Below are 13072 nucleotides of genomic sequence, written 5' to 3' on the forward strand. Positions count from 1 at the left end.
AGAAATTCGGACAACAATGAATTATCGTATAAAGGCTTGTTCTGATTTCTAGCAAAACAAGTGCTTACATTTACGCAATTCCGTAGGTGTAAAAATATCTTTAGTTAAGTCCTATAAAATCAAACAACAAAACGGCGAAATTTAAAGGAAAGAGGCATAAGTAGTAGTTGTCCACTTTCCTTTCTGAGTTCTATCCATTCTCCGCATATCCTCGAAGGTGCCGCCTCAATTTCCTTCAATTTTTCCCTCTCTAATCCAATTTTTCCCTCTCTAATCCAATTTTCTTCCCTAGATTTCAGTAATTTCCCGGAAATAGAGTGCGATTGAAACTTTTCGTTTTGATCCGCTTTCCCTTTGCATAAATTAACTAAGATTTTATTTGCAGGATCCATATCCACCGTTGTGAATTAGAGTTGTATGACGAGCGCTTCGGAGCTATTCTACAATCGGAGGTCGCGGTACGGTCGAAATTCGGATACCTTTGGTGTCGGCTCGGATTGGGGTTCTCCTCCGCCTGTCTATCGGGCTAATCGCCGCCACCGCCACTACAACAGCGCCGGCGGAAATCACACTCGCCGCGATCGACTCGATCCTGACGGCTGCGATCCGTTGCGCCGAGCTCTTCATAATCCCAGGCAGCCCCTACCCCATCGCCCTTCTCATCCAGCTCAAGTGAGAATCCTTTTTTGTTTTAATTTATTTTATTTGTAATAATTGTAAATGGATTGATGAGGTCAGTTCTGTTGGGATTATTTGCAATAGAGCTGTTAATTTAAGTCTATCAGAAAGGGATTAGTTGTAATAGAGCTGGTAATTTAAGTCGGTTCTGATTGGCGTTAGCTGCGATAGAGCTGGTAATCTAAGTCTATCAGTATGGGGATAGTTGCAATAGAGCTGGTAATTTTGCTTGCTCTTTAGATTTTTTCCCCCCTTAATATCTAGGGTTCGTTTCAGAAAGTGATAGTGATAATTGTTTAATGGATTTTTTATGCTTGGAGTGGAGAGTTTTGCGTATATCTGCCTTACTTATTGTTTCCTACGTTTTGCCAAAGGATGTTCACTTCAAATGGTTGAGCACCTATTTTCTGTATGTGATACAAGACACCAGTTAACCTTTACAAAAGCGATGTAGTGGGATTTATTTGTTTATAAGTATACGTCATTTCTGTTTCCGTGCAGACAAGAACTTGGAGTGCTCAATTTGTCTTGGTTTACAATTATGAACTATATGCTGTAATGATTTTGAAAATGCACATTACTCTCGTGGTATTCAAGTCAACCAGATTTCCTTCTTTTTGGTCTCAAAATCAAGTCCATTGTGTGTACAGTGTTAGCTCTCGTCTGTGCGAAAAGAAGATTTTGCTTTATAAACAACTCATCAACATGCCATTCGAATAAAGTCAAATTGCAGTAAGAGTTTCTGTCACTTAGATTGCAATTTTGAACCTGGCATGTTTTATATGTACCGTTCTAGATACTTGAGGCTGGGGCAGGGGTTCAAAACAATTGCTAGTGGCACTGAATTGTCATCGACAATTGGTTTGATACAAAGGTTCCGTAGCAGTAGTAGATTGCTGTCTTATTTTATGTTCTTTTCCCTTGTTATATTCAGTTGATAGATCGAGGCCTAAATTTCGTTTCATGCCCAAATCCTTTTGTTTTGTCCAGCCGCTGTAATGATTCTGTTGAAATTCAACTTTCACAAATGAGTTTTGCATACTTGTTTTCAATTTCTTGGTGTCATCTGATTACAGTATTTGCTGTTTATTTGACATTCCTTGATCTTAAGTTCTGAAGTTGCAGTTTGTGCATGACTAATTTATACATGTTTTGTCTATTAGGAGATTCTTATTTTTTAAACGCAAAAAAACCCGGTAATTTCAACTGAGTCTGAATTATTTTCTATATTATTTAAACTGTAAATGCACTTTTCCGTGTGTTGAGAGTGGCTTTCATCTTTCCCCAGTGCTAGGCATATGCCCCATCAAATCTGAAGTCTTTTGGAGCTTTTTAAATCACTTACCTTTTAAATAATCCACAATGAAACGACCCTTCTGAATTATTCACTTTTGCTTGCTCTCATTTCCTTTCATTTACACCGGTCAGGAACGTGAATTAATTCGGCTTGAAGAAGGTGGTCACCAATTTTCCTCAGGAAATGGAAGCCACTCTGGAAATCATGTTAATACACGAGATAGGCTGAGATACAGTGGGAATGACAGGCCCACTGACAGGCTTCCTGGAGCTGTGCTGCTTGCAAGAGAAAGACTTTTGCAAAGGTTGAGAGGTGTAACTCTTTCTAGTAGCAGGTTGGTAAGACGAATAAAGCTTCATATCCCCCATCCCACTCAATTAGCAGAAATACATAAACAAACCTTGAGGAAATTTTTCTTGTTTAGCATATCATAACTTGAATAACTATGAATTTCACTACGAGTTGAACACAAAATACAAAACACAAGTGTGTTAGTCAGTTGTGCTTTGCACTGTACAGTATCACTTTCCTTCCTTTGGAATGCCAAGCCTTGTTAAGTCCTTAAATTTAATTATTTTTCTTTCACCTTTTTTCTGCATTATTTTCCTACTCATTCTGCCCCTCAATCTTATTCTGTTGAATATGCTGTTTGGAGGGGCTCTTACCAGTTAACTGGTTTGACTTACAGTTTGGATGCCTTCCCTATGTAGGACTGCTCAAGATGTTATTCTCCTTGAGTGGCTTTTGTTTATTCTTCTGTAGCTATCATACACTTGGAAACATGATGCATTATTTTTCTTAAAACTTGTACATCTACCTGTTTAATCAGTTGGCTATATTATTGTTCATTGTAGGCGGAGCAACAGGAGTTCATCAAGCAGCCATCGTAATGACATTGCAATAGCTGATGACTTCAGGCTTGTTGATGCTGGAGATTGGGAAACAGAAATATCGAGAGAATGGCTTGCAGCAATGGACCCCTTAACCAATTCTGTTGGCCAACAAATGAGCAAGAGACCTCCAGGGCTTACTCAAGAGGCACTGAGCTGTTTGCCTGTTGAGTTTTTCTGTCCCCCAGAGGAAAGTGATGAACATGGCATGTCAAGGGCATTAAGGGAGTGCAGCATATGCCTGGAGAGTTTCTTGGAGGGAGACGAGCTAATACGGCTACCATGTGGACATAGGTATCATTTTTGCTGCTTGGATCCCTGGGTACGGACTTGTGGGGACTGTCCGTATTGTCGCAGGAGTATAGATGCAACTCTAAATGGTGTAGAAGGGAATTTAGAATGTTGAGCTGTTTGAAGGTCCTTTCTCATGCTAAATCAGTTTTGCTGACTTTTCTAGTGCGCATTGAGAAATTGGAGTTGTAATGTGTTGTTTTAATTCTGACGACACTGAAGAGAAACTAAAACTACAAGATTGTAAATTAGCTTGAGTTGTTCAGTGATGAAAAGTTTGACTTGACAGCATTATGTTGGCTTTTAAACCTTGCCGACTGCAGATTGTGCATGCAAATCAGAGATAGCCCCAACTCTGAACGTGTACCCCCACATGGGCATTTAACTTGCTGCTGTCCTGATAAACCCAGCACCGTATTCAGTGTACTCGATTGTCCACAGCAGCATGTATCATTTACATTTTTATAGGGAAAGGGCTTCTGCGCCAGAAGAAATTAAAAGCGTAACCTAATTGGACGTCCCTATATCACTTTGCTTCCTGTGTTTCCAATAAATTCAACTACTAGCTTGCCGATGGCTTTATTTGTTGAGGAAAACCCATGTTTTAACCGGATGATTGTTATGCACTAAAAAATTAGCTGTAATAATGTACTGCCGCATGAGCTTATTAGCACTTTGAAGTGGTATGACCGAGGCCTCTCAATTCAAAGGTCAGTCATGCAATATAATATGCGTCGTCTATCTAGTTCTTGTAATAATTTCTTTATTAGTATTTGATATCTTAACATTAGGAATGACGTAATTGTTTGGAACTTAGTACAGTCATAAAAATGCATTGTTATTAAGTCGTTCTTGTCGAAAGAAAAACAATACAGGTGTTTGATTCTGGGAGGCATTTTTTCCTGGGAAGATTTTAGCAGGGGAGAAGGTCAAGTGGGCAGGTTGTTTCCAAGTTATAAAGTAGACTGGGTCGTGCTGGGACAAGCTTTGGTTTTGCATTGCATTCAACATCAGTATCCAATTTTCTTTCTTTGAATGTGAAATTAATATTGAAAGCAGCCTCAGACTTGTGGTCCTGTGGATAGCTTGACCATCTTGTCAAAATTCTTGCATTCAAATCAATACTCATAATATGATATATTAATGTTTGTCCAATTAGACTGTTTTTGCTCTTCTCTTTTTTGAGTCTTCATCTGCTGTCGTGAAGGAGAGGTCATTACCTTCCCCAAATTCCAATTCCACCTCTCGAGGCCACCCCTAAACCTCAAGCTACAGTCCAAATTAACTTTGTTTTCAAGAAAACGACATTGATTTATCAAAACCAAACCTACTCTTCCTTGTCTGATTTGCAACACTCATCATAACGATTTTCTTTAAAACAAAACTTGAAAAAATAAGATAGTGACAATGAATGCCCCTTCTCACAATATCAAAAAGTATATGTTTCTGCAAAGTCGTAAAACCATGTAAAGATGATGATGGACATAACTGTAACAATCCTAATGTATAATGAAACGTGTCATTCCGGGATATCACAAAGACTTGGTAAAAATTGGTTGAGCAACTCAAGAACGTCTAATATGGGTCACGAAGCTTCCAATGAAAATGGCTGAAATGTGAATGTGCAACCTTCTCTTCTTGCCCTTTTCAGTCTTGGTGTAAATGGAATTTCATCTTAGACTTCCTTTCCCTAACCTGCTACAACTCTCTTGCTTTCCTGACCTCTTTCATCACACTCATATGGATTAAACCCATCATACCCTCACCTATTTTATCAGTTACATCCCTTTGATACCACACTAAAAATACAATTTTACGCATCATACATATCAATCTTCTCTGAAATCAACGGTTTTGTACCTAATATGATCTGAATTAACACAAGAAAATATTATACAACACTTAATGTATTATGTAGAATCTTGTGTCCAATTGTGAATTTTGAGGTGATGTAAGAAGCAAAAGTCATCAAGTGGGGTGGGGGAGACATTCATTCATCAAAGATTAAGAGAGGGGTTACTATCAATATCTATCTGTGTGGAAATTTTGTTCAGAAAAATAGATCAAGTCTTGGGTACTAGTGAACTAAAAACCAGTCTTCCCTTTGTCCCACCCACATCAATAATGCTTTCTATGTCATTCACATTCCACATTTTTAATGTAATTATGTTTTTTTCTTATTTTATTTACATATTTAGTAACTACAAAATTAAAAAAAAAAAAAAAAAAACATAGTGACAGGTTTGCCAATCCCCAAGAATATTAAATTCAATTGGTAAAGTATTGGTCTAATGATAATTGAATTGAATTTTAAGAGGAATATTTTTATCCATAAACAGGGTTTTTATGATTATCCTTGTTGGGATGAACTTAACTTTTTTACTCACTTCGTAAATAATATTAGAATCTCCAATACGGAATAAACAGATATGCATAGAAAACAAATAATATGATTATCTATACTACATAAAAAGAAAAGGTTTTTTTTTCCTCATAAATGATGATTATGACACCGCAACACTAATTTTGTCGTTATATCAATTATACCACTACACTTATTTTCTTTTTCTTTTTGTTGTTTTTTTTCTTTCTTTCTTTTTTTCTTTTAAAAATATAATGTATTAGTTTTTATATATGTATATATATTATTCATAATATAATTTAAAATGTAGAATATTATTTATTATATGCACACACAAAATAACGTGCCACGGGGCTATTAATAAAAAAAAAAACAAAAAAAGTCGTGAATGTGGGTCATAAGTTTGCCAGTGACAACGATGTAGTTTAAGATTGACGCAAATACTAATTAATTAATTAAAACAAAAAATTCTCAATCATTTCTCATTATTAATTAAGCAGTCTAATCTCAGTGTCGAGTGAACTTCCTCTACCGCATTGAAAATATATTACAAGTTTAATATACGTTAATAAATTTCTTTCAAAATTTGTAAAATATTATAAAAATAAATTTTATAAGTTCTTGAAATATATAACATCTTTTTAATTAATAGAATTAAAATTGAAGAATAGTGGATCAAATTTTAAAAATAAATTAGGAAAAATACAATTTATAAATACTCTGACATCTAATTGCTTAATCTTGCAAATTAATATTTAGAAAGTTTTCCTAACATTATAATATTTTATAAGATATTGGAAAAGCTTATAATCTTAGGAAAAGATATGTTTACTTGTAAGGAGGGGATGCTTTTCATTAAAAGATTGTGTAATTGAATTCCTCAATCTTGTAAGGATTATTAAGAGATTCTGCATTTAAATCTCTCTCTCTCTCTCTCTCTCTCTCTCTCTCTTGTTTAAATGAAAATTTCTCAAGCTTGTAAGTAGAACATTAATTTTTAAATATTCCTATTTTCTCTAAGATCCATTAATTTTTATTTTATTTATGGATGTAGCTTATTCTGAAGTCATGAATGTTAATATAGTATGAACAAATAATTAGAATTGAAATTATTTAAAATACTAATATATATATATAAAGATACATTTTATTCATAAATGAGTTTATGTGACATCACTACATTATTGTTTTATTTTTTTTTGTTGATAATATTTTTAAGATGGTTGATTTTTTCCTTTTCTTTTTTTAAATGTGATCTGTATATTTTATTTTTATTTTTAGTATATTTTAAAATATAAAAAATAATTTATTATATGTATATATTGAGACAACGTGGAACAATAACTAATATTGTAATTTAAAAAAAAAATAACACGGCGAAAGAAAGAAAGTTGAAAGATTGATGCATTCACACACATTTATTAGTAATTACCAAACCTCTTCATCCCCACAACAACAAATTGACCGCATTACCCTTCAACTTTCCTGCTAATTTACTGCTTTGCCCAATACGTATTTTACAGGTTAAATGATACTCTGATAATATACTTTATAAAAAAGTAAAATATGATAAAAATATTATTATTGTTAATATGATTTTGAAATAATGAAGTAGTTAAAGGGTAAATATAGAAAGAAAAGGGTAAATAAAAGAAAGAAAAGCGCGTTGTGCAAGTGGGTGTGGGTGTGGGTACGCCGTGTTAAGCTTTCTTCTTCTTCCTTTTAAACGCGGTATCCCCACCTCCGATTTTCCACTCTCCTCCATCAACTGCATAAAACCCCTCCTCAAAAATAATTTCCCCACCCCATCCCACAATTTAACTATACACACACAATTTCAATACATACGGACGCAAATCCTTGTACACAAACCCATACCTTGACATTCTTCAACTGTTATAGGAGGAGGTTTGAATATAGGAGAGCTGTGCGAAGAGGGATGTTGCGATCTTGCTGTTTCCGGTGTTTCGGGAGGCGAAATGGAGACGGCTTGCTTTGGCACATGGACTTGAAGCCTCACGCCTCTGGGGACTTTTCCATAGCGGTGGTGCAGGCGAATTCCAGCCTGGAGGATCAGAGCCAGGTTTTTACGTCGCCATCGGCTACCTACGTCGGAGTTTACGATGGCCATGGTGGGCCTGAGGCCTCCCGCTTTGTTAACCGCCACCTCTTCCCTTATCTCCACAGTCAGTCTGTTGATCTCTCTCTCAATTTTGTTCTTTTTCTTGTTTGTTTTATGCAGATTTGAGGATTTTTTTTAGTGGGATGTTTCCTTTTGTATTTTTCTTTTCTTGTCTGCGGAGGTCGATTTTTTGGTTTGAAAGAATTAGGGAGGGTTTATGTGTTTTTTTAATTGTTCCAAGAGTTATATATTGTCATTTTGTTTACAGAAAGAGGCGGGTTTCTGGAGTTATCTATTTTCAGATACTTTGATGATATTTATGCTTTTTTCTGCAGGTTTTTTCCTTGTGTTTTATTTTATGAAATTAGTTATTTGTTTAAATTGCGTGTGTCGTTCTACTTCTACACCAGTTCACTTTTTCGTGTTCCTTTGAAATTTTTGTCTGGATGATTATTTTGCGAAGTTCCCAGAGCTTATGCATTTTCAAATTTTGAACTGAGAGAGACTGTTGTGGGATTGATATTATTATGACAATTTGTTGGAGTAGCACCTGTTTATGGCTTTTTCTTTCCTTGGCCTTTTTTTTTTATATGTTTGGCTATTCTTTTGTAGAATTTTCCAAAGAGCAAGGAGGGTTGTCGCCTGACGTAATAAAGAAGGCTTTTAATGCTACAGAAGAGGATTTTACGCGATTGGTGAAGAGATCAATGCCGGTCAAACCACAGATTGCTTCGGTGGGTTCATGTTGCCTGGTTGGTGCAATTTCAGATGGTGAATTGTATGTCGCAAACTTGGGAGATTCAAGAGCTGTTCTTGGCAGGAGAGGTTTTGATGGAGAGAAGAGTCTGGTGGCTGAAAGATTGTCCACAGATCATAATGTCTCGTGCGAGAATGTGAGGAAGGAGGTTGAAGCTCTTCATCCTGATGATTCACATATTGTGGTATATTGCCGAGGAGTTTGGAGAATCAAGGGAATAATTCAGGTAACTTCTTTAGCCATTCGTTTACTGAATAAAGAGATACTGCAATTCTCAATTATTTTAGCTGTCCTTTGAAATGTCTAAGAATCTAGATTGGTGAATTTTATGTCGTTGAGTTTAATTAGTTTGTATGAATAATATTCTTATGAATAAGCTACCACAAGCATGCCTCTATTGACCATAAATCAATTTCTTCTTCATGATGTCTGACTCAGGAGAGCTGCTCATAGCTCCTCCTTTTTGTAGACCTATTCTTCTTTTTAACAGTTATCTACACAATTGGCTGTTTCTCTCGCTAAGATAGACTCTAATTTATGCCTGTTTTGTTTAAAGGTCTAGTTGCAGAACATTGTCACACTAGAAATTATTTAATACAATGTAGTCTTCTGCCTTCTCGTTTTTTATCATCTTGAAGATCATGATGGCCATAATACAATGAAGCTCATTAGCTTTTCGGACCTGTTTTTTCTCTGTTTTCATATGATTAGAGGTATGCTTGGTGGGCTGGTGAGATAAAAGAGTATGATGGCATCTTGACTCCTTGTTTCTTTCAGATTATTAACATGTAGCCAAATGTGATGATAAAGTTAATAATTTCTGGATATATTCCCTTTTCCTCTTCAGGTGTCTAGATCAATTGGCGATGTATATCTGAAGAAACCTGAATTTCACAGAGACCCAGTTTTCCAACAGTATGGAAATTTTGTCCCCATGAAGCGACCGGTTTTGACAGCTGAACCTTCCATTGTAACTAGAAAGCTGATCCCACAAGATCTTTTTCTAATTTTTGCCTCTGATGGTCTCTGGGAACACCTCAGTGATGAGGCAGCCGTTCAAATAGTATCAAAGTACCCTAGAGCTGTAAGTGTCCCACTCCACTTTAACACATAAATCTCTTTGCTTTTTCGGGTCTATGCTATTGTGGATACAACCAAGTGCGTGTTTTTGGGATTATGCTGCATTTCTTATTAGAAACAAGTTGATCAAAACAGTATTTTATAGGCTTGTGTTATTAGAATACGCCAAAAAATAATGAATCTAATGTTATGCATCTCCCATGTTTTCGACCTAAACTTCTTGAATGAATTTCGCTGGGTTTTGAGAGAACATGACTAGAACATTTTTTGCATGGTTTTGAATGTTTGCAGGGAATAGCCAAGAGATTAGTAGCCGCTGCTCTTCAGGAAGCTGCTAAGAAGAGAGAAGTGAGGTACAAAGATATTAAGAAGATTGAGAGGGGAATCAGACGGCATTTCCATGACGACATCACTGTTGTTGTGATTTATCTTGATCATCACAAAAGCTCTTCCAAACCTAACCATAAACAAGGTACAGCCGGCTGTATTACTCCGCCTGTTGACATCTTCTCTTATAATTCAGACGAAGCCGTGGAAAACTCAGGTGACAAAATTTTTCCGAATGAGGAATCACGGTCAAGGGTGGCATATTGATGGTGCTATTAAGTAGAAGAATTACTTGATAGTAGAAGGGTTATCTTGTATACAGGTTTTGTGTAGATAGATTATAGTAGTGGAGTACTCTGATAAGAGAGCAGCTAATTTTTAGATATAGGCTCTAACACCAAATACACATTCTTTTTGTTCTTTGTCCTTGGTTTTTGCTATCAGAGTGTTTCTGATAGTTGAAGTTCACTCCATTGGAGATTACTTCATTTGGGTTGCAAATTTTCGGTTTTTGTTCCTGGTTAGAGGCTGTATTAAGTTGACAACAGTTCTTGTCCATGATTGATTTCTCTTTAGCCGTTTCGTAACATTTAAGGTTATTTTTGTAGCACTGACAGATCGGTGAAATTAGTTCAAGAAACTTGCATACGCTGGAGTGTCGAACATAATTAGAAAATTGAAACTTGGGCGTTTTATCTTAGAAATGGAAATGCAAACATTAGAACAGCATGCTCAGTCCTATGTTACAACCACCGGCAGAAGCCAATTTTTGGCTCCCTGATCAGCGAGCCTATATTAGGTTGTAAATCACCTTACTGATTAACTAGCAACTAACACATTAATAGAACAGTAAGTAGACCTCCATTATTCTTTGGGAAATTTTCCAGTAGCTTAGCTGCTACATACCTCTGCCGTCTTGGTACACATCTTCACTCTCTCCTTAATCTCTTCTTACAAACACACATTAATAGAACAGTAAGTAGACCTCCATTATTCTTTGGGAAATTTATCAGCTACTAAACATGGTATGTAGGTTAAACATGAAAACAACACCACTGCTGGTGTTGTGACAAAATTTAGCAGCAACAAAGTGGAGTACTTTGTCTTCTCCGAAATAGCAGATGAACGTCTTTGTGAAGTATGAATAACTTTTGCAACGCAACTCCAATCACCACATAGATAATTTCATTGACAAATCAAGAGTCGTCTAATTTAAGGAGGAAAAAGAGAAGAAGACAGCAAACAAGAATTATCTAACCAACAATATAATCTACAATGACAAACAATGTGTTCCATAACATTCGCAAAATCCATTGTTGTAACTCCATTACAAGCCATATTAAACATTCAGATCGCAGAGCTTCTTCATCTTCAGCAATTATTCCCTTTCTTTGCAGAATATCATTCACTAAGGAAAAGTCGAACAACACACTACAACATGCCGCACTAAAAACAGGAACATAGATCAGAAAGGAAACACAACCACTCACCAAGCTTAGACTGGATAGGTATCAAGTTAAGGAACAATCTTGTAAGCTTTCACCTTATCAATCCAAGAAATGAAGGAATTCTTTGAATTCCTAAATCCCAAAAATCCATGTTCCTTACTCTTGTTCATGGTATCCAAGGGACACTCATTTCCAAGTATAATATCTCCAAACCACCATAGCCCCACATCCTCCAATTTAGTGGGTGTCAAGCCATTCTCCCTCACGATTTCATCCCAAACTGCACCTTTATCCTTCATCAATTCCTCCAATGTCAGTGTCTGGCCTTCCTCATACCCTCCACATTCCACTCCAAATTGCTCTGCCAATACCTTCCAGAAATTCTTCCATTTAAACACATCCCCATTGCTAACATTGAAGGCTTCGTTCTTTGCATAAGGATCGACCGCTGCCCATATCTGGTGCTCGGCAGTTAAATCTGCATCAGAGCAGTCTGAATAACCGTCCCAAGCAGCCTTACATCCTGGAAACCTCAAAACTTCACCCTCATGCTTACAAATAGCTGCGTACACACAAAGGGTCCCCACCAAATTCATCATGCTATATGGTGAGAATCCAAATATCGTCCCTGGCCTGTGCACAGACCAAGTCAAACCCTCCTTCTTCTTCACCTCCTCAAACAGAATGTCTTCAAGGGTATAATAGAAGTTGATGTAATTTAATCGGGGCAAATCCTCAGTATACGGAGGATCATGGGTTTCTATCTTCCCGAAAATCTCGAACGGCCCAATATAATGCTTTCTCCCAGTCTGCAAGCAGATGTGCTTCAATTTTGGGCAATTAGGGATGACTGCATCAAGCACATTTTTAAGCATTTTGCCATTGGCTTCGCAATTTTCAGCCTCGGTGGATCTGTTAGTCCAGGTGACGTAAAATACGTGGGTTATGTCAGTGAGAGTTGAAAGCTTGGCCTGGGCATCATCAGGGTCGGATACGTCGCACTGGATGTAGTTGATCGGATTGTCATCATTCCAGGAGGGTCGGGGACGGCGGGCGACACCGTAGACCTTCCAGGGGCCACCGGGAGTGTCGGCGAGCGGCAGGATCTCAGCCAGGCTGTTGCCCACGATCCCGGTCACCCCAACTATCAGGGCTACGCTCTCGTGCTTCCGGGGTGCCTCATCTTCCTCGATTTTTTTCTGTTTCAATCAATTAAGCATCAAAAAACACAAACTTTCAAACACTTTGATCGAAATCACGAAGAAATTAAACATAAAACAAAATACGCGCATACACATACACACATGTATCTATGACTACACTGATATTCACCTTTGCAGCGCCGATAGCTCCAGCCCACCACCAGCTCATCTTCAGCCTCAAGAAAGCAAGAATTACTGTATGCTATGTGCGAGTTCCTGGCCTGGATTAAAGGGATTTGTATTACAGCAGGGTGGAGTAGCAAACAGGGGACAGAGTCAAGAATACAGTTTAGCTCATCAACTTTGATTGTGTGCGTAGGAGAGAGAGAGAGGGGCAAAAATGTATATGACTTAGTATTGTTTATGATTTCTCCACATGTAAGAAGTGGTTCTGTTTTATATCCCAGAAGAGAAAAGATAGAGATGTGGAGAGGATGCCAAAAAAATTAAGAAGAAAAGTACAATTTCTCTTTCGATTCTTGATTTTTGTAGTCAGTGGCAGGCAGGACTCAATTTTAAATATGGATAGTGACTGGGAATAGCAATTATTTCCTTCCGCTCGAACGAACGTGGCTGCCAAACCAGGATGATGTTATAGGCATTGCACTTACTAAAAAA

The 13072-nt window shown here is 37.1% G+C and overlaps 3 protein-coding genes across 3 annotated transcripts; 2 read left to right on the plus strand and 1 right to left on the minus strand.

The window, feature by feature from the left end:
* The first annotated feature begins 59 nt into the window (after positions 1-59).
* Positions 60-3447, plus strand: LOC105169474 (RING/U-box superfamily protein). The gene is made up of 4 exons (XM_011089867.3): positions 60-217; positions 386-672; positions 2107-2309; positions 2830-3447. Exons 2-4 carry the CDS (start codon positions 418-420, stop codon positions 3269-3271), a joined length of 900 nt encoding a protein of 299 aa, XP_011088169.1. The 5' UTR covers positions 60-217; positions 386-417; the 3' UTR covers positions 3272-3447.
* A 3779-nt stretch (positions 3448-7226) lies between these two features.
* Positions 7227-10379, plus strand: LOC105169476 (Protein phosphatase 2C family protein). Its single transcript, XM_011089870.3, has 4 exons — positions 7227-7704; positions 8253-8623; positions 9245-9481; positions 9769-10379. The coding sequence occupies exons 1-4, from the start codon at positions 7458-7460 to the stop codon at positions 10069-10071; spliced, it is 1158 nt and encodes a 385-aa protein (XP_011088172.1). The 5' UTR covers positions 7227-7457; the 3' UTR covers positions 10072-10379.
* Positions 10380-10967: 588 nt separating this feature from the next.
* LOC105169475 (3-oxo-Delta(4,5)-steroid 5-beta-reductase) lies at positions 10968-12655 on the minus strand. Its single transcript, XM_011089869.3, has 2 exons — positions 12585-12655; positions 10968-12451 (listed from the first exon to the last, which is right to left on the minus strand). Exons 1-2 carry the CDS (start codon positions 12621-12623, stop codon positions 11321-11323), a joined length of 1170 nt encoding a protein of 389 aa, XP_011088171.1. The 5' UTR covers positions 12624-12655; the 3' UTR covers positions 10968-11320.
* Between the last annotated feature and the right edge of the window lie 417 nt (positions 12656-13072).

The sequence above is a fragment of the Sesamum indicum genome, linkage group LG8 (assembly GCF_026168435.1).
Source record: "Sesamum indicum cultivar Baizhima isolate 11 linkage group LG8, ASM2616843v1, whole genome shotgun sequence".
Taxonomy (NCBI): Eukaryota; Viridiplantae; Streptophyta; class Magnoliopsida; order Lamiales; family Pedaliaceae; genus Sesamum; species Sesamum indicum.